This window comes from Urocitellus parryii, chromosome 2 (genome assembly GCF_045843805.1).
Source record: "Urocitellus parryii isolate mUroPar1 chromosome 2, mUroPar1.hap1, whole genome shotgun sequence".
NCBI lineage: Eukaryota > Metazoa > Chordata > Mammalia > Rodentia > Sciuridae > Urocitellus > Urocitellus parryii.
The window spans coordinates 130,618,658-130,638,803 of NC_135532.1; the positions used below are offsets into that span (position 1 = coordinate 130,618,658).

General features: G+C 35.7%; 1 protein-coding gene across 1 annotated transcript; it reads left to right on the forward strand.

Moving 5' to 3' along the window:
- Positions 1–11,109: 11,109 nt before the first annotated feature.
- Gpr160 (G protein-coupled receptor 160) lies at positions 11,110–12,126 on the forward strand. Its single transcript, XM_026394972.2, has one exon. The coding sequence runs from the start codon at positions 11,110–11,112 to the stop codon at positions 12,124–12,126; it is 1,017 nt and encodes a 338-aa protein (XP_026250757.1).
- Positions 12,127–20,146: the final 8,020 nt, after the last annotated feature.

Here is a 20,146-nt window from a genome sequence, read left to right on the forward strand (position 1 = left end):
CAGTTTCTACCCTGTAGTCTTATAGTGTCACTGAAGGCTTCCAGTACCTCACCTTAAAGGAGGAGACCAATATTAACAACACCCAATGCAAATATATATAACCTTAAACTGAATAGCTCCTATTAAGGCATCTAAAGTTTTGTCACAATAAACAGAAATGATGTGTTCAATTATTGTCTGCAGTATAAACAGTCAGTTTGCTAAAAGGGTTTACTGTTTCAAATGATGAATGAGAGGGAACAGAAGTAGTGTAAGGTGTGATGTTTATGAGGGAGAAGGAGAGAAGATAAAGGTTAAAATTTATAGTAATAGTGGGAGGAATTAATAGAGGTTGGCTGTTTGTATGAGAGAAATAGAAAGAGAATCCAGGGAGACAGATAAGGGAGATAACAAATATATAGATTTTTTTTGGGGGGGTGGGACAGGTACTGGGGCTTGAACTCAGGGGGCACTCAACCACTGAGCCACATCCCCAGCCCAGTATATATATTTTTTTGTATTAGAGACAGTCTCACCGAGTTGCTTAGCGCCTCACTTTTGCTGAGGCTGGCTTTGAACATGCATTCCTCCTGTCTCAGTCTCCTGAGCCGCTGGGATTATAGGCATGAACTACTCTGCCTGGCTAGATTTTTTTTAAAAAAAGGTAAAAATAGAAGAGTACACAACAAAACTGTAATATACTATTCAGATATCTTATTCCTCAGTACATTAATGCATGAAGTATATTTGAATTCAAAGATGGTAGGAGTGTGAGAAAGAGGGGGGATAAATAAATAAATAAAAATTAAAGAAGGACACTCTCAATGGAAATTTGAACAATTGCTTCTGTTGACTTTTTCAGCTTCCCTTCTCTGCTGATAGGTGGGGTTGTCTGAAGTTTGATGGTAGCTCCAGTCCAAAGGGTGCCAGACTGGTTGCGTGTACCAGCCAATAGCAAGATGTTCTCACGCACTCTTCCAGTCTTCCCACCTGTTGTAACTGGCCTCTTCTGTCCCTTCCCACTTCGAGACTCACTGAACTGGAGATCACCTGGTTTTCTCCAGTTCCCCAACCTGAGCTCCCCTTGAGGAACTACCCCTATTCTCTGGCTTTCCACAGGCTTCCTAGACCCAGACTAGCCCACACGAGCCCAGCTGTAGTCTGATGGACCTGGGCTTCAGCTTCCCCAGGCTCTGCCTTGTTGCAGTCCCCAACATCTCAATGCCCTTTCAACTTGCAGAGAGATCACCAGGGATGTGCTCACACAAAGGAGTGACCCTGCAAAGAGGCAGCGATATCGCAGCCACTAGCACACACAGCAGAAAGACCTCAGGTGCAACCAGACTTGCACGTACCCCTACAATATATCTCCAGGCCCTCACCTGAGTCCTCAGGCTGAGGCAGCCACACCCCAAGATGGCAGTAGTGGTGATGGCAAACCTGCAAACCCTGTCCAGTTTGCAAAGATGGCAGTGGCTGTGTGTAACCAAACCTGTGGGTACTGTGACAGTGGACTTCCAGGCAGCAATCGGAAGCGGGAGATTGGCGAGTGGATGTGGGGCAGTGGGTAATGGGCAGACAAGAGGTGGGCAAATGGCAGAAGATAGGCGGCGTCAGCAAGTGATCTGTGCTCAAAAGGCAAGCGATATCTCTGAATTGCTTTTCAATTTTTCAATCTTCAGTACCTTTCAATTTTTCAAACCTTCAGTGTGTTTTTCCCCACAATATCATCCTCTGTGCATCAAAAACATTAAGAGCATTTAGCAGTGTTGTGCGATCTTTAAGTTTTCTATTTTAAGTGGACAGATTGTATAGTATATAAGTTCTACTTCCATAAAGTAGTTAAAGAAAAAAAAGTGTGCTCCATTATTGTGTGTGGTATCCAAGTCACAAATTCTGATGCTGATGCTTTCCTGAGCTTATTAGAAAGTGTCAGCAGAGATTTTCAAATAGCAACCATGACTCCTTAAATGGTAGTTGACAAAAAAAATGAGTGCTTATCTTCTCCCATGATGCCACCAGGGGTAACCATTAAATTTGTCTCCTACATGGGTTGACAACTGCTTCACAGCCAGTGTCTGACTAACAGTGATCTTAAGATTTGTCATTAGCATCCTGACTTGAGATATAAAGTAGTTAAAATATAGTTTTTGTTTTAAAATAAAATTTTCTTTTTTATTATTAAGTGTATTTTATTTTTTACCCAAGGAACAAAAACATGCTATTCATACATTTACCTAGTTGGCCACAAGACTTATTCCAGGAGCAGGGAGGGAAAGTCATTTCTCTCTCTACCCACCACAGGCAACTTATGCTCCTTTAGCTGATTCTTTCGTTGTCTACCTCCTTATCTCTGGTAACATGCTTATCTTGCTTACATTTTTCTTTTTAAAGCATTATCTATAGACTTCCTAAAAAGTCCGTGATTATTTAGGACCTTCTTTTTCAGGCAAGCCCACCACCATGAACCCATGCAGCCACTAAAACTGTAATTTTGATTAGATCAATATTTGGTATTAAGAGATTATGATTCTACAACATCTAGCCATAGCTGACCAAAGGTTTATACAATAATTATATGTCCTTTCCTCAACAATATTTTTGTTTTTCCTGAAAGTTGTCTTTATCCTTTTCTGTATATGGTCCTATGACACATAATGCTTAGGTCAGCAGAGGATTGCATTTACCATGGTGAATGCTATACAGTATTGCCTAGTCATATCTTAGCCATCTTAAGTTTGTGAACTCTGATGCTTGCACAATGAAATCACCCAATGACACATTTGTCAGAATGCATACCATTGTTAAGTCATATATGGCTGCACTTATTCAACCACAGATTTTACTTTTGTGTAAATTTGTTTTGATACACTCAAAAGATACTTGGGATTTCTATCTTGTAGAAATTTCTTCAGTCATATTCACAACTCCAATTTAGAGTGTCACTTAGATCTGGTGCATAGTTAATCTTCACCTAGGAATCCTTCTTCCTTTCTTCTGGTGCATCTCATTTCATGGATCTCAGTTCTTTCTCTTTTTTAGTTTATTCTCTCATTTTGGTGGCATATGCTTCATTGACTTCCTAAGAAGTTTGTGTGAGGAAAGCAGTTTGAATATGTGGTTTTATTTTGTATCTATACTTAATTGACCATTTGGCTTGGGATAGAATTCCATGTTGGAACTTTTTTTCCATTAAAGAAACAGTTTGGGGGCTGAGGCTGTAGCTCAGTGGTAGAGTGCTTGACTAGCATGTGTGAGGCATTGGGTTTGACCCTCAGCACTGCATAAAAATAAATAAAATATATATATTGTGTCCATCTACAACTAATTTTTTTAAAATAGAAACAGGTTGGGAACTTTATAAAGAAAGGTGGTTTATTTAGCTCACTGTTTTGGAGGCTGAAAGTGCAAGATGGATACCCATCTGTTTAGCCTCTGGTGAGGGCTTATGATGGATGGCATCCCAATGGTGAAAATATGTACAGAAGAGATCACATGGTAAGACAGGAAGGAAACGAGAAATTGAGGAGCTAAGCTTGCACTTTTTATAACTACCCTCTGGCAGGAGACCTCACCAGGTTCCCTTGAGAACTTTAGCAATCCCTTCTGAGGGCAGTGTCCCCAGCAGCCTAATTACTGTTTAATTAAAGGTCCTGCCACCTCAGTACCAACAAACCGGAGACCAAGCCTGCAGCACATGAATCTTTGGGAAACCTACCCAAACCACAGTAGGAAGACATGTCACAGGCAGAAGGCCACGTAAAGATGGAGGTAGAGACTGGCTTTTGTGGGAAGCCATTTCTGACACGTGATTGGGTGGCTCCCGTTAAGGGTCTCAGGCACTTTGGCTGTGTCAAAGCTTTCCCGGCCCTTTCCTGATGAGAGAGCCCATCCGTGTGGGGGTGTGCCTGACCACTGACCCCGGGGACCCAATCACTGACCCTGAACTTGGAGTGCAGCCCCCCCTCAACCTTCATTGGATGGAATTCTCCCCTGAATATCTTGTTCCCCAATAAAAGGCTACTCCCAGGCGTGTTCAAACTCTCTCTCTCCTGCTAGCCCTGAGTAATCCTTGCTGCCCTGCTGGGCGGTTAGAGGAGGGAACCAGAGAGGTGAGCCGTCTCGGACCTGGCAATAGAAATAAGGTAACTGAGTCTGTGTGTTTTATTTCGATCTCTTCTAACTAACTTTATGCCTAGAACCTCATTAATGAAACCATTGCGCAGGCTGCATGGTAGAGGCTTTACCTTGCCACAAGCCAAGGAATGCCAGGAGCCACCAGAATCTGGAAGAGACAAGGAAAAATTCTCCTGTAGAGACTTCAAAGGAAGGATGGCTCTGCTGACCTCTTGATTTTAGACTTCTGGCTGCCAAAACTGAGGGAACAGATTTATGTTGTTTCAAGCCATCTAGTTTAAATTTACTCCCAGTTGTAATCAGTTATGGCAATCCTAGGAAGTTAATAAACCTAATCAGAATTGTAAAGATTATCTTCTGTTTTGACTGGGTGCTGTGGTGCATGCTTGTAATCCAGCAGTTTGGAAGACTGAGGTAGTACGATCGGAAATTCAAGGCCAGCCTGGGAAACTTAGAGAGATCTGTCTCAAAAAATAAAAAGAACTGGGATGTTGCTCAATAGTAAAGAGTCCCTGAGTTCCATCCCAGTACCATCCCCATATGTGTGTGTGTGTGTGTATATATATATATATATATATATATATATATATATATATATATATATATATATATATATATATATATCTCCACCTCCCCACTCCTAGCTGAGGGTCCAGGTGTAGTCATTCCTCTTCCTTGTCAACACGTGTATTGCCAGTCTTTTTATTTTATTCTAATGGATATGCACAGATCTCATTATTATTTTCATTTGCATTTTCCAGTGTGTCCGTTTAAATCTTTTCCTATTTTTGTAAAGTTCTATATGTCTTATTATTGAGTTATAAGAGCCCTTTTGTATTCTGGCTCCAAGTCATTATCAGATATTTATTGTGAATATTTTTCTTAGTGTGTAGCTTGTCATTTTATGTTTTTTATGGAGTTAAATTTATCCACATGAGTATGTGCATGTGTGCATGATGAGGTAATCTCTTTACTAATTTACTTTGTGATGTCTTTTTGTAGTTTGGCTAGGAATTCAACACTTTTACTTTTTTTCCCTTAAGAAACCAGTTTTGTCTCATTGCTTTTTTTTCTTTTTCTGTTTTTCCTTTTTTTTTTTTTTTGGTACGGGGGATTGAACCCAGGGGTGCTTAACCACTGAGCCACATCCTCAGCCCTATTTTGTTTTGTTTTTTATTTAGAGGCAGGGTCTCACTGAGATGCTTAGTGCCTCGCTTTTCCTGAGGCTGGCTCTGAACTCACTATCCTTCTGCCTCAGCCTCCTGAGCTGCTGGGATTACAGGCATGAGCCACCGAACCTGGCTCCATTGTTGCTTTTTAATTTTATTGAATTCTGCTCGCTCTTGTGTCCTTCCTTCAGTCTACTTTAGATTTAATTCACTCTTTCTTATGATTTAAACTTAGGTCATTGTATTCATAGGCAAACATGAAAATCTGAAGGAAATGTGAAAGCAGTTATTAAAATTGAATATTTTTATCAACTTTCTCACATTTATATTACTGTTTTTCAAAGTTATTTTTATTTTATAAATTTTAAATTCTGATTCTGTAAATAATACATAGGTTAAAAGACAGACATTTCAGACAAGATTGGGTATGTTCAGGGTGATATGGCCCTAGAACAAAAAAAAAAAAAAGAAGAAAAAAACATTTTAAAGGACAAAGAGAATGGTAAGGAATTGTATTAGGATAGGCCATAATAGATAATCACAAAATCTTGTGATTTAATCAACAGTGATATTTTTCTTGCTCGTGTGAGTTTTGCTCCACACACAGTAACTCAAAGACCCATCTGAGCTGTACCTTGTAGAATGTGTGGTCTGTCTATTCCATATGGTAGGAAGAGAGGACACTGAAGGGCATCTCTTCTGTAGTTAAATGCTTTGGTCACATGAGTCACCTCATTGTGGGATCAGCACTATAATCCACATCAAAGGAGAAAAATGAAAATCACCTATCCCATACACTGAGGTGACCCCTGCTTGTTGTCTAGCCTCACTGACCTACCTTGTGGACAGTTGTAGTATGATTGGTTTGGTGGAAATGACTCCTGTGGTCTGGCAGATCATTAACTAATGCTTGGTTGTGTTCTAACTCCATGGCTCTTTTATCAGATTTTCATTATGTAAATAAGACTCAGGAAAGGGCAAATCAAGAATCCCTTGATAATTGCCTTAACAACAACATGGAAATTTCAAATTTCTTCTTAAAATGTTCTTATAGAATATCTCTGGAAAGATGTACAAGTTATAGTGGTTTTATCTATAAAAGGAACCTGGGTTAGATAGCCAATGGGAAGGATGGAGAAGTTGAAGTATTGAGTAGGGTAGGTAATTTCACTGTATACGTTTTTGTGTGTGTAATTTCAGTTTTGTACCAGGTAAATTATATGACCTTTTATTAAAGGTTGTTTCCTATATTTTCTTAATTTTTCTATACTGGGTGTTTACTATGTAATCAGATAAATACAAAACATCTGTTTCTTGAGTTATCAGAGTTATTTTTTCCCATTGAATTTGAATACATAACATCAAGCAAGAACCACATTTTGAAGAGTTTATATTTAGAGGAATAAAATTATTATCCAAATTGATAGTCATGGTCTCCTATGGGTATCAGTAATTAACATAATTATCTTAACTTGGATGGTACTTTTTTAGAAAGTTCATTCACATATGTAAATTGGGATCTTTTTACATTTCCAGTCATGAGTTGGTCCCTGATTGTGTCTTACTGGAGAACACAAGCTTTTAAATCAGAACTGAGGGTGAACTTCAGCTCCACTACTTACCAGTTGGGGAAAATGTGTATACTTAACCCCAGTCTGTTTCTTCCTGGTGGGGGAAACAGACTTTTCATGATTGTTCTAAGGACTAACTAAAAGATACATAGAAATTCTAAGGACTAAAAGGCTCACTATATTATTTCTCCCACAGGCTCTTTCTACTTATCAGGCTCACAAATACAGTGACAGTGCTAACTCCATTTTCTACACAGTAGCAGTCCAGTCCTGTTTAATGCACATGGCTTTGTTAAACTTTTCTTAGATAAAAGTGAGATTATGTAGCAGTTTTTTGATTACACTAATACTTGAAGTCATTGACCTTTTTCTACTCTGCATCCCTCATGAATGTACACAGAACTTTCCAGAAGTTACCCAATATATGTGATCTCAACTGATGAAGTGTAAATGAGAATCCCACTGTCTGCCAGTAAGCCAGATACTAAAGCAATATGTGAAGTGTAAAATTTTGCCACTTTGCTCACTATATTTTTCTTGTTGGGGAAAATATAGTAAATTTTCATTTAAAAAACTTTTTTATGTTAGCATGCAGCAAGTGTCAAAGGATTTTGAAGTGAAACAGAACTGATGGCTTAACTGGAGCCTGTGGGTGAGATCTGACATGTAAAGCAAGATTTCTTTATACGGATGCCATGTTATGTGTGTCCGTTTTCCATCGTGTTTTGTGAACTTTCAATTAAATGTTCTCTTCCCTCCTTTTTGCTGGAAAGAAACTAAGAACATAAGCAGTTATGGACCATAATCCCCTAGAAAGTGAAAGTTTTTCTCAGCAGGGGTCTGGAGCCAGTCACACTAGATGGACTTCATTCATTAATATGGCTGTTGTCTAATCCCAGAAATTTGGGAGACTAAAGCAGAAGAATTGTGAGTTTGAGGCCAGCCTCAGCAGTTTACCAAGGTCCTAATCAATTTACTGAGACCTTGTCTCAAAAAATAAAGAATAGGGCTGGGAATGAAGCTCAGTGGTAAAGTATCCCTGGGTTCAATCCCCAGTACCTGCCCTTCCCCATCCCCCTGCCAAATGGCTGTTAATGGTTGTTTTGTTTTCTGTCTTCACACAGGGCTAACTCACATAACCTTTTGGTATAGCACAATGAATTCAAGGGACCAGCAGTAACATAAAATAGGAGGACCATTAGTCAAGAGGATCCCTTGGAGAGTAAGTATGGTGTGTTAAAAATGAATTGGGTCAGTGAATGGTTTGTTTCCCCGGAGTCTAATCCTTCCAAAGGGAGCCAGAGCACTCAGCAAGCCTGTAGAAGAGATAAGATGCCTTGTAAAGGATTTCCACAGTAACTTTTTAGGTGTCATATGAGTTGATTCAAATATACTTAAAAACCATGTTGGAAAAAGCCATATTTTATAGATTTCTGTATCACTGTAGTTACTATGAATACTTTTCATGAGAAAATTAAGGATGGGTAGCTTATTAAAGGATTTGTCTTTTTTCTGGGAGCCAGTTTATAGAACAAGATATTGTAACTTTGAATACTTTTAGTGGTTATTAGAGAACTGGAGTACAGATATAAACCTGGTCTCATTCAAGAACATTTTGATTGGTTTTTGTGATCCTGATACTCAGGAACCATTGTAAAATGACCCAAATTTCATTTTCCAGTTTACTTCCTTCTGATTATTTGGTCCTTTTCCGCAGAGGCTCTTGGTGAGCATTGTTGATCCTCCTCCTCTGCAGACCTTTCTGAGCCCCTAGGACACATTGGGTTTTTGTAGGTATTAGCCAGCTTTTGTGGACTTCCAGTGGACTCCACCTGACTCAATGATGAAATGAAAACTCGGGAACCAGCCCTTAGATGGTGCCTATTTAGCTTTACTTGTTTTATTTTGGAATAGAGGCTATAAAAATCACATAATATAGATCATTCTTTTTACTTCTCTTAAATAATGGTCTTTATAAATATGAACCTGTAGTATTTCCCTTCCTCAGTCCATTTTAAACCAACATTAGCTGGTTTAAAATGAAGTTTGTTTTTTCCTTTGGTCCTCAGACTTTACCTGGTTGATCATTCCACCTAGGCTTCTTATTCAAGGAACACCACTTATGAGGCCAATGGCATTTGCCAAGTTGTCAAGTGGGTAGCTGTTTGTGTCTTTGTACTTCCAAATCTGGCATGGAACTTCTTTAGACCAAGTCAAGTTAAACACTGTAGTATGTGTGACTATAGGGGAAAAAATGAGTATAGGAAAGTGCTAGCTTGACTGGTTCTTTTGCATTTTTATAACTATCTTTACATATGTGTGTGTGTGTGTGTGTGTTGTGCGTGCGCGCAGATGGATCATTTGTGTATAATAAACGGTAAGTTTATGACAATACATTTATGGCCCTGTAAGAATTCAATCTGTCCACAAACCTGACAGCCTTCTTTCGCTCTGATTTCTTTACCCTCAAGCTTTTCACTACTCCTTTGGATTTTTTTAATCATCAGTGGTTTGCTTTTAGTCAAATTCAGTTCTTTTGCTTTTCAAACACACTATTCCCTTATTTTATTGTGTAAAATTTAGGAAATACAGAAAATGTACAAGTACATTTCTATCATATTAATAACTTGATGTGTACTGTTTTAATCATTTTTATGCATGTATATTTATTATAAGAATTAGATTATGTATTGCTGCATAATTATATAACCTGCACTTAACATTATAAAATTTTATGAAGACATGTTTTTAACAATTAAAAAATTCACAAGGCTTAAAATTGAACAAGTATAGAAAGGATAGTTTTCAGTAGAAAACTAAATCTTCCTCCTATATTGAGAAATAAATTTTTTGTGGGAGTTTGTTGTTTTATTCTTTGCAGTATTAGGAATTGAACCCAGGTATGCTCCACCAGTGAGCTACATCCCCAGCCTTTTTTTTTTTTTTTGAGACAGGGTCTTGCTAAATTGCCTGGGCTGGCCTTGAACTTGCCATTCTCCTGCCTCAGCCACAAAAGGAGCAGAGAAATGTTCTTTTTAAAAAATAATAATAATTTTTTTTAAATAGTTGTACACAATACTTTTTGTTGTTGTTATTTTATGTGGTGCTGCGGATCGAACCCAGGGCCTCGAACGTGCTAGGCAAGTGCTCTACCTCAGCCCGAGAAATGTTCTTATTAGGTACATAATAGTATATCATAATATTACTTTTAACCAGTCTCCAGAGGGTGATATTTGTTGTTCTTATTGTTTAGGTTTGGTTTGGTTTCTTGGGGTGGGAATTTGCTTTTTACACAGTGATTAAACAGTATTGCAGAAATACCTTTGAGTCAACCTTTTTTTTTTTTTAATCTCCTTTCTTCCATTCTTTCCTAATTTCTTCCTTTCTGACTTCATCACTTTTCTTTCTTGCTTCCAAATGCAGAATGACCCAACCCTCAACTCCTACTTCTTTGCATTTCCTACCACTTCTTAAGGTCCTCAGGTATCTATTTGTGTTAAATCTTATTCTTTTCCCTTTATTTTCTTCAGGGGCCATACCTGAAAGATCATTTCCAGAAAATATCCTTGTTTCCTTTTCATATGTTCTCATTATTTTCAGCTGAACCATCTGTTTTTAAATGTTTGAGCTTCAAAGAAAAAATTCATCTAGATGATGATCCTACAGCTAAAAATAAGTGAAAACTGCTATGATTAAGGATGCATATGCATTGACTCTTACTTTCACTGCCAGGAAGATAAAAAGGGGTGGTGGTAATGTTGTTCAGAGTCAGTGGGACTATATGAGAACTATCATTGATTGTTCTGAGTATTACCACCAGGCTGCTATTTTAAGCATGTATTTTGGCTTCAGTAAATAAAAGTATTTCTACATCTCCTTCACAAGTTTTTAAAACTTAATATAGAAGTTAGTCATTTATATACAAATTTTAGTTTACATATCAGAGTTCTGGAATGTCTGGCTCTCAAAAAATGACCAGTGTATTCACGTTAACTTTTCTTGATCACGTTCTATATCCTGTAAGTAATATGAGAAATAGAATTCCTATTTATATATTTACTTATTTTGGAAAATGATTTAGTTTTTTTTCCCCCTCAAGGAAAGAGGTGCTTGCTTTGTAAGGTTTTAAAACAGATAGAGCATTAAGATAACATCAAAGTGTTCTTTTTGCTTTTTTTTTTCTACAGGGATGGAAAGTGCAGCAGTGCTTTATCATGCATTTCAGCAGGTCTTCTTGAAATTAAACTAAAACTATGACAGCTCTTTCTCCAGAGAACTGTTCTTTTCAGTACCAGTTACACCAAACAGACCATCCTCTAGATGTTAATAGTCTGTTGTATTTGATCATACTTGGGAAAATATTGTTGAATATCCTCACACTAGGAATGAGAAGAAAAAACACCTATCAAAATTTTATGGAATATTTTTGCATTTCACTAGCACTCGTCGATCTTTTACTTTTGGTGAACATTTCCATTATATCCTATTTCACAGATTTTATTCTTTTAGGCATTAGGTTTACTAAATATCACATCTGCCTATTTACTCAAATTATTTCCTTTACTTATGGCTTTTTGCATTACCCGGTTTTCCTGATAGCTTGTATAGATTATTGCTTGAATTTCTTTAAAACCAACAAGCTTTCATCTAAGTGTCAAAAGTTATTTTATTTCTTCATCGTCATTTTAATTTGGATTTCAGTCCTTGTTTATGTTTTGGGAGATCCAGCTATTTACCAAAGCCTGAAGGCACAGAATGTTTATTCTTACCAGTGTCCTTTTTATGTCAGCATTCAGAGTTACTGGCTATCATTTTCCATGATGCTGATTTTACTTGTGGCTCTTATAACTTCTTGGTCAGAAGTTATTACCTTGATCCAAGCTATTAGGATAACATCCTATAAGAATGAAACTATACTATATTTTCCCTTTTCATCCCACTCTGGTTATACTGTGAACTCTAAAAAAATACTCTTGTCCAAGCTTATTGTCTGTTTTCTTGGTACCTGGTTGCCATTTGTACTACTTCAGGTTGTCATCATTTTATTTAAAGTACAAATTCCAGCATATATTGAGATGAACATTCCCTGGTTGTACTTTGTCAACAGTTTTCTCATTGCTGCAATTTATTGGTTTAATTGTCACAAGCTTTACTTAAGAGAGATCACACTACCTAAGGATCCGTTCGTCAACTGGAAATGCTGCTTCATTCCACTTACAATTAATAATCTTGAGCAAATTGAAAAGCCTATATCAATAATAATTTGTTAATGTTTCATGTTAAAACTAATTAAAACAGCTACAACAAGAATCAGAATTGTACTAGTAAGAATGGCAACTGGGGACATACCGAAAAAAAAAAAAAAAAAAGAACAGAAGCTCTTTTCCCCTTAACTTTTTATAGGTTTTTTGGCATATCTTTTAGGGCTATATTTATTAAGTAGTATTTTCTTTTAAAAACAAAATAGATGCCAAGAAGTTTTTAAAGTCTGTTCAGGAACACTATAAATATTAATTTGCTTATTAATACAAAAGTTAAATAATAACGTTTGGCCACATTGATGTTTGTATTGCCCCCCAAAAGTGGATGCAAATGTTATGTAAATCTGAGATTTCGTTACCAACTTTAATAAACATTTTATCAAATTTAGAGAAAAAAAGTTAAGACTATTTTATTTAAATGATTTGGTATAAAATTTAATGAATGAGATTGGCTCATTTTAATTAGGTAATTTAAAAAATATATTGATTCTTAATGCAGATATTATTGGAAGAATTGGAAAAGAATTCCAGCTGTTTACCCTGGGAATTGGAAGTAGTGACTAGGTCTCTTTCATGAAATACTAGATTCATTTTCAGTTATGTCAAATCATAATCATATTAGCAACATATCACACTGTAAAGTAGGGTTTCTCATTCTTGGTAATATTGAGGTTTGGGGCTTGATAACTATTGTGGGGAACTGCCCTGTGCATCGTAGGATGTTTAGCTGCATCCCTGTCCTCTGCCCACCAGATGCCAGTAGCTCTTCTTCTACAGTAATGACCATGAAAAATGTCTATACAAGGCTAAACCTCCCTTGGTGGGTGGGCTCAACTGCTCCCAGTTAAGAACCATTGGAGTAAAGCAATGTGAGTAGCAGAATAATCTCAATTCACTTTATGAATTAAGCTATGTAGCTACTTTAATCACCATTTACATATACTAATATATGTTGCATGAATCTAAACCATTTTTAAAATTGGGATTTTTTTCACATTTATAGTAAGATATATATTTTTTTTACATCAGGAGTGATATTCATTTATATACATACTGAAGTTTATGTGTCATAAAAATATTTATCCCTACTTTATACATAATTAGTGTCATTTTTTTACAAATGCTAATTGTAACCCATTGAGTTCATGATCTACAAATGCATTACTTTCCGTTTTTTGAAAATGTCCTAAAACAAGTGCTATGGAGCACTAATAACAGCAAAGATTTAGGAAGCGTTGTGTGCCAAGAACTGTTTTAAGTATTTTAAATGCAGCAACTGATTTAATTCTTAAAACAACTCTCTGATTGGTATTATTGTTATCTGTTTTTACAGATAAGGAAATTAAGACATCAGAATTAAGAAACCCATTTAAGATCACACAGCTAATGATTAGAGGAGCTGAGATTCAAACCTAGAGGTCTAGCTCCAGAGTTCATGTTCCCACTCATTGTTTTTTAGAGTCAAATGTAAAGAATGTGATTTCCTAATTATTTTTCAGTTGAAATTGCAGTGTCTTACGGATTTGAGGTGCCATAGTAAAGAAAATCATTTCCTTGAGCACACATTTATTTAGTTACCACTAGCCACCTAGAAGGACAAAATGGAAAATGCTGTTGGGAATTTAGGAACTGAATTCTGAGTACAGGTTGAACACCTCTACTCCAGGATGCTCTGAATTCTGAAACTTAAGCATTAACACTGAAAAAAGTTTTGAATTTTGAATTAGAGATGCTCAGCCAATAAAGTGTATACAAATATTCCAAAACCTGAAAAGCTTTATGATCCCAAGCATTTCAGATAAGGAATACTCCACCTGTAATACAAAACCCAATCTGAGCTATTCTAAGAAAAAGCTCTTTATTGGCAAGATGATATGGTAAAATACTAGGAATTTCTCCAGTTTTGTCGGTGGGCATTCTGGCTGCCAACAGCCAAGGACTTTTATTCCAGTTTAAAGCACCTCCTAGTTTCAGTTGTAAACTCTCAGGAAATGACTATTTGGCTTGACTTGAATCATATACACACTGCTGTGATCACGGTCTGATAACAGCAGACATTGAACAGAAGAGAACCACTCTACTGCATGGTACAATTTAAAAAAAGAGAATACAGGGCTGGGGATGTAATTCAGGGGTAGAGCACTTGCCTAGCATGTGTCAGGCACTGGGTTCGAGCTTCAGCTCCACATTAAAAAACAAACAAAAAAAACCAAGTTATTGTGTCCATCTACAACTAAAAATATTTTTTAAAAATAGAATTCAGGAATAAAAATCACATGTTCTATTAAAAACACAATGCAAATAGCCAACTGTATCCAAAGTTCAGTTGAAGTAATTCTTTTTTCAAGTGAATAGGGTATATATTTAACCAGTTTAGAAAGGTCTAAACCTGGATCTTCTTATTTCATTGTTACTTTTTCCTCTGAATATATGTATTGTCTTCCAATTGGCCATAATGTAGAAATGAAATACTTTTAAACATATTGAGCTTAACTAGTAACAACTATACTCTTTGCAGATTTCAAATCAGAATTTAAACTATTTACAATCTCTCCCCATATTGCATAAGCTTAAAGAAAAAAGAATTCAATAGACCAGCCAAATGGAAGAGGCTTTTATTTGTAAAGAAATGAACTTACAATGGTCTACAATATATTATTGTAATATAAACAATATAAATAAATGATCCTGCAGGCCCACTATCTTCTATCCAGACCCACATGAAGCAATGTTACAACAACATTCTATGTGAAAATGTGCAGGTTTAACAAAGGTGCAATTACAAGCAAATTTAAGCAGCAGAGTATAAGGTGCTTTCATTTAATAGTTAATGTTGTCATCAACAAACATTTGAATGCTCAATCTTACTTCACTGAATAGACACAACAGGAAAATCTAAAATTCATACACATGCTACTTGTTAATATGAAAGTGCTTTCTCTTTTTTTAAAAAAATACACCAAATGAACACTTTTTACATAGATCATGGTGTGCTCTTATAATGCAAAATTAACTTCATTTTCAGGTTATACATTTTAAAACTGTAGCTATAGACACCAGTCTAGGAATTCTAATGCTAAGAGTGCTAAAACTATTCCATTTCTCATAAGGAGGACTCTATTACAATGTCCAATGTAAGAATACATCTATATATAATCTTAATTTTTTTCAGTAAAGATAAAAAATGCTTTCCTTCTCCCTTGGTGATATTTGTTCAGTTCATCCCAGGTAGGTCATCTTTTGAGATTTTGATAATATGAAAGTCCTATTTTAGAACAAGTGGAGGAACCAAAAGAAATAATTAAACTAGTTAATGTACTTGAAGCATCAACATTTTTGAAACAATTTATCACAACACTTTGCCTTTGTTAAATTAACAAAAATTTAATGAGCAACAAGTCAAAAAGTACTGATTTAATCAAGAGCCTTGAAAAGCCTTTCCACTGCAGCAGCACCTATCCCTGGGCACTGCCGTCTGTAACATCCAGCCTTCACTGCAAGTGTAATCCTTACTGTGAAGATACTTTTTGTAACTTTGACTTTTTCCCCCTTTATGGGAAAAACAAAACTTTTTTTTTTTTTTAAATGAGGTGACTGGGAATTTAATCAAACAACGTGGGAATTATATATCCAAAATTGCACCATCTTTTGCACTCAGTTGACTTTTTAAAATTTAAGAACATATATACATATATTAAAGTACATACATAGTAGGTATTTCAATAGCATAAAATATCTGAAAAATTAGGAACACTTTAAAAATTAAAAATTTAAAAGTAATTTTTAACTAGTTTCATGGAACAATTTACAAAACCCAGGCTATCTGGCTACTTCAGAAGTTAAGTGTTTTTGAACAGTTTGAAAGAGTCTAATGTAGATTCTAAATGAACACTTTGTTGGACATTTTCCTGCTTTAAAAAACTGCAACTCTGATGCATAAAAGTTTAAAATAGTTTTTCGTTTTATATCTTTATAGAGAATATAACTGTCAATTGATGTTAATGTTTAAAGCTAGAATTACAATGTGATTCACAGAATCCCAGAGTGACAAGGGAATTTTACCCAATTAATTGATTTTCCCATTCCATGTTTACTTCCCGGATTCTTGCCAGTTCAAGCAGGGAACTGTTTTTTCTTCAGCAGTTCTGCATTTTAAAGGGCACCCTTTTATTATGCAATACATAGGCTTTTTTATTACCAATTTTCATATATTTTTAAAAGGTAACTATCTGTAATACCCTTAAAATACAATAAGATTTATTGTTTGTAGTCTTTCTAGCTTAAAAAAAATCTATTCTGGTGATTCACTTTGAGACGTTTCAATTTTAAAAAACTGCTACAGTGTCAATACTGTATAGAAAGCCATTGTAGTTAAAAATGTGCAGTGAATCATTGTTCTACCACTCACCATGTACAGCCACAATTCTGAAACACTCAAGCACCAAATAAAGATATCACAACAATCTCAAAATATAAGCTCTTAAAGGATCCTTAATTTTGTAGCCTATCAGGTGCATGGTCAGTTGATGTGCAGTATGTGAAATGTTACAAGAACTGTGATTGATTCAGACCCCTTGTATGCCATCTAGTCTTTTACCCAAAACATAAAAAATTCCCTCTCAGTTCCAAGTTTACAGTCAGTACATTAATTAGTACTAACTATGACCTTGTTCATTTAAGCCACAATGAACTTTGGTCAGGAAGATTTTACTTACTAGTTTCTTCATCATGTATTCCATAAACAATATAAGTGTTCAGATGGTTTGCTAAATGGATGAAAGTGCATGAATGTCAATATGCATATGTGTTTTTATGTTCAGTAGTTAATAGGTAGCATTTAGAAAAAGGTCCTCATTTCCTTGTCTGTATGAATTATCTACCTCAATCCTTAGAGCAAGTAAGTGACACAGAAAATGGATGTTTACTAATTAAGTATCAAATGAACCATTAAAAAGCAAAAAAGAACTGAGTAGGAGCAACTTTAAAAATATCTCATTTGTGGCCTACCATAGTAACTTTAGAGCTGAGAGGTATATAAATGATTATTTAAATCCAAATCAACATTTGAAGAGTGTAGGCACCACACTGCACATTCAAAGAGGTTAAAAACAGTTACCTCAAAGTGCACACACAGCTAATTAACCAACTAAGTCAAAACTCAGTCTCCAAGCCAGTGTGTTTTAGGTTCGCTTATCATGTTAATTTAGTAAGTATATGATTTATTTCTACTCATTTTTAATACTATCTAAAGAAAAAGAATACTTTTAAGTATTATGAAAAAAAATTAAACATTGGACACCGCTAGTTTACTTGAAGCACAAAAAAGTCCTTTCTAAAATAGGTTGATATTTACTTCAAGGGCACCCACCTCTCGTAAGCATGAGCTTTTTCACTGCCCTCAGTTAAAGCTCCACAAAACATAGATTTAATACTCAACAACATGCCATGAAGTTTAACTTTTCAACCAATAAATGATGGCAGCTATCAATCCTTAAGGTGATTAGTGGAGTTAATTTAGCAGTTTAAAAAGAATTCTACTGCATTACTTTTACATTTAATTAAAACTATGCCATGCAAGCATAAGAACCTTTTAAAATTAGTTCATTTTTTCCAAATTAAAATTCACTCACTACTATACTTCTTTTAAACAACACATTCTTCTATGGATTCTCACTAAATACCACCAGTATCACTGAGAATTGTATTTTTCAAAAGGCAGTAGAAAAAACAATTTCTAAAGTATAAAGCTTTAACCAAACTCATTATGTATCTTTTATCTAACATTTGATTAAAATTGTCATCTGAAAATAAAATTGTTCACAAGCTACAAAAAAGGGGAAAAATAGCATTTGTGGTAGATAGTTCTCTAAAAGTTCCATGAATGTGACATTTGCAAGGGTTATGTGCATGTGTCTGAGTAAAATGAAGAGCTTGCATTAAGATGCTACATTTAAGATTTTAAAAATGACTGCAAGGGACTCCCCATTCTTCTCTGGAATATGATGGTAATGATTATATTTGTATTAGTGCCCTACAACTTTCAGAAAGAACTTTTTCATAGTATAATTTAAAAGAGATTAAATAAGCTCTAAAAATAACATGTAAAACTTGGAAATTATTAAAAAAAAATAGGAAACACTTTTTCCAAAGAAGGTAGTATAATTTTAAACATTTTGTATCAAGAAATGGCTTGTACTGCTGCTATGAAGAAAACTATAGGGCATGATTTATAATCTTCTAACAAAAGAAAAGAGGGATATGTAACCAAAGAATGTTTTTTAAGATGTACAGCTTACTGGGTTGAAATTAAATCTTAATAAGATTGCATATTTAATTTTTCCTAATAGTGTATCTGTGCTTATCTGATTTGATTTCATCAAATGCTCTAAATAAATTTATAAAATGTCAGTATCAATGAATGTGGGCTAAATAGTGCATGTCACAATCCATTCTGCTTTGCATCAAAGAAATAGAGGTAGGCTTGTGTTTAATGAAATTCAGACTGTAAAGAGAAAACTATAGCTTTTAGTTACCCAATTCTTAGACTGAGACACAACCACAAAATGCTATCTTAAAATACCTTTCTTTATAACAAGTCTACAAAGGTGATTTAACTGTAGTATCTGAAAATGAAAACTCCATAATTCTGGCCACTCAATTATAACAATGAACCTTTGAATCTCTGACATATTCAACTATAATAGCTTTCATCTTCAGAAATAAAAAATTACTAATGTATGTATCATTGGTGCTATAAACAGTGAGTTTGATTATAGGCAAATTTTAACCCAGTAAAAATGATAGTAGGCTGGAGGATGTAGTTCAGGGATAGTTTCAGGTCCTGGGTTCAGGACCCCCATTACCACCACTACCAAAAAAAAAAAAAAAAAAAAAAAAAACAGAAAAAACAACGAAAGAAAGGAGGAGAAGGGGAAAAAATAAAGAAACCAGACACTATTATGGTTTAGATATGAGGTCCCAAAACCTCATGCGTGAGACAATGCAAGAATGATTAGATTATGAGAGGAGTAACCTAGTCAGTAGACTAATCCACTGATATGCATGAACTGGGTGGTGGTAACTATAGGCAGGCAGGGTGGGCTGGATGAAGTAGGTCACTGGGGTTGTGCCTTCAGAGTTCATATTTTGTCCCTGGTGAACATAGAGCTCTCTGCTTCCTGGTTGCCTTATCTGAGCTGCTATTCTCCACCACACACCTTTTGCCATGATGATCTAATTCACCTTGAGCCCAGAGCTATGGAGCTGGCCAACCATGGACAGAACCTCTGCAAAACAAACTCTTCCTAAGTTGTTAATGTCGGGTGTTTTGTTCATGGAGATGAAAAGGTTAAAACAAACCTGCTAAAATTGGAATCAAATAATTATAATTTATTATCTTGAACTATTAATGAAGGCCACCTTTACATTAGATGATTTCATGTAATATAAATTCTTCTAGATCCTTTTGGTTCTGGAATGCTTTTCTTCCTATTTGGTCTCTTCCTCCACTTCTTCCTCCAACCCCTCCCCTACCCCCTCAAAACCTAAGGACACAACTAGTTTCACATTTTGTGCATGAGAAACAGAATGAGCAAACAATTTGCATAGAAGGGCCAGTCTCCACTGCCCAAAAGTTTTTACTGAAACATAACTGTTAGACATTAGGCCTCCCAAGCTATCTCTATAATCAGCCCCATCACAAAATCCTCTATAGGTATTCAAGCAGAGGACTAAGAAAAAAGTTTTTGTGCAGTTTTTGGTGGGGGCTGGAGGCTTTAGGGGAGGAAGTGAGGTGAAGCCCTTTCAGGCCATCAGCTAATGCTCAGTACCAGTAGGCAGCATGTATTTTCTGCCACTCACCAAGGATGAGAGTCTTTGAACCACAAAATATAACCAGCATCTTCTGGTTGAAAACTTAACTTTAAAATATTTCAAGGGTTTCCAGTCAGGGATTTTACCCACTGGACATAGTAGTAATGTCAGCTTCATTCACTTACATCTATAATAGTTTCCAAAATTAATACACATA

What these genes read in the sequence shown, in the direction of transcription:
- Gpr160 (XM_026394972.2), top strand. Translation starts at nt 11,110, where the DNA reads ATGACAGCTCTTTCTCCAGAGAACTGTTCTTTTCAGTACCAGTTACAC.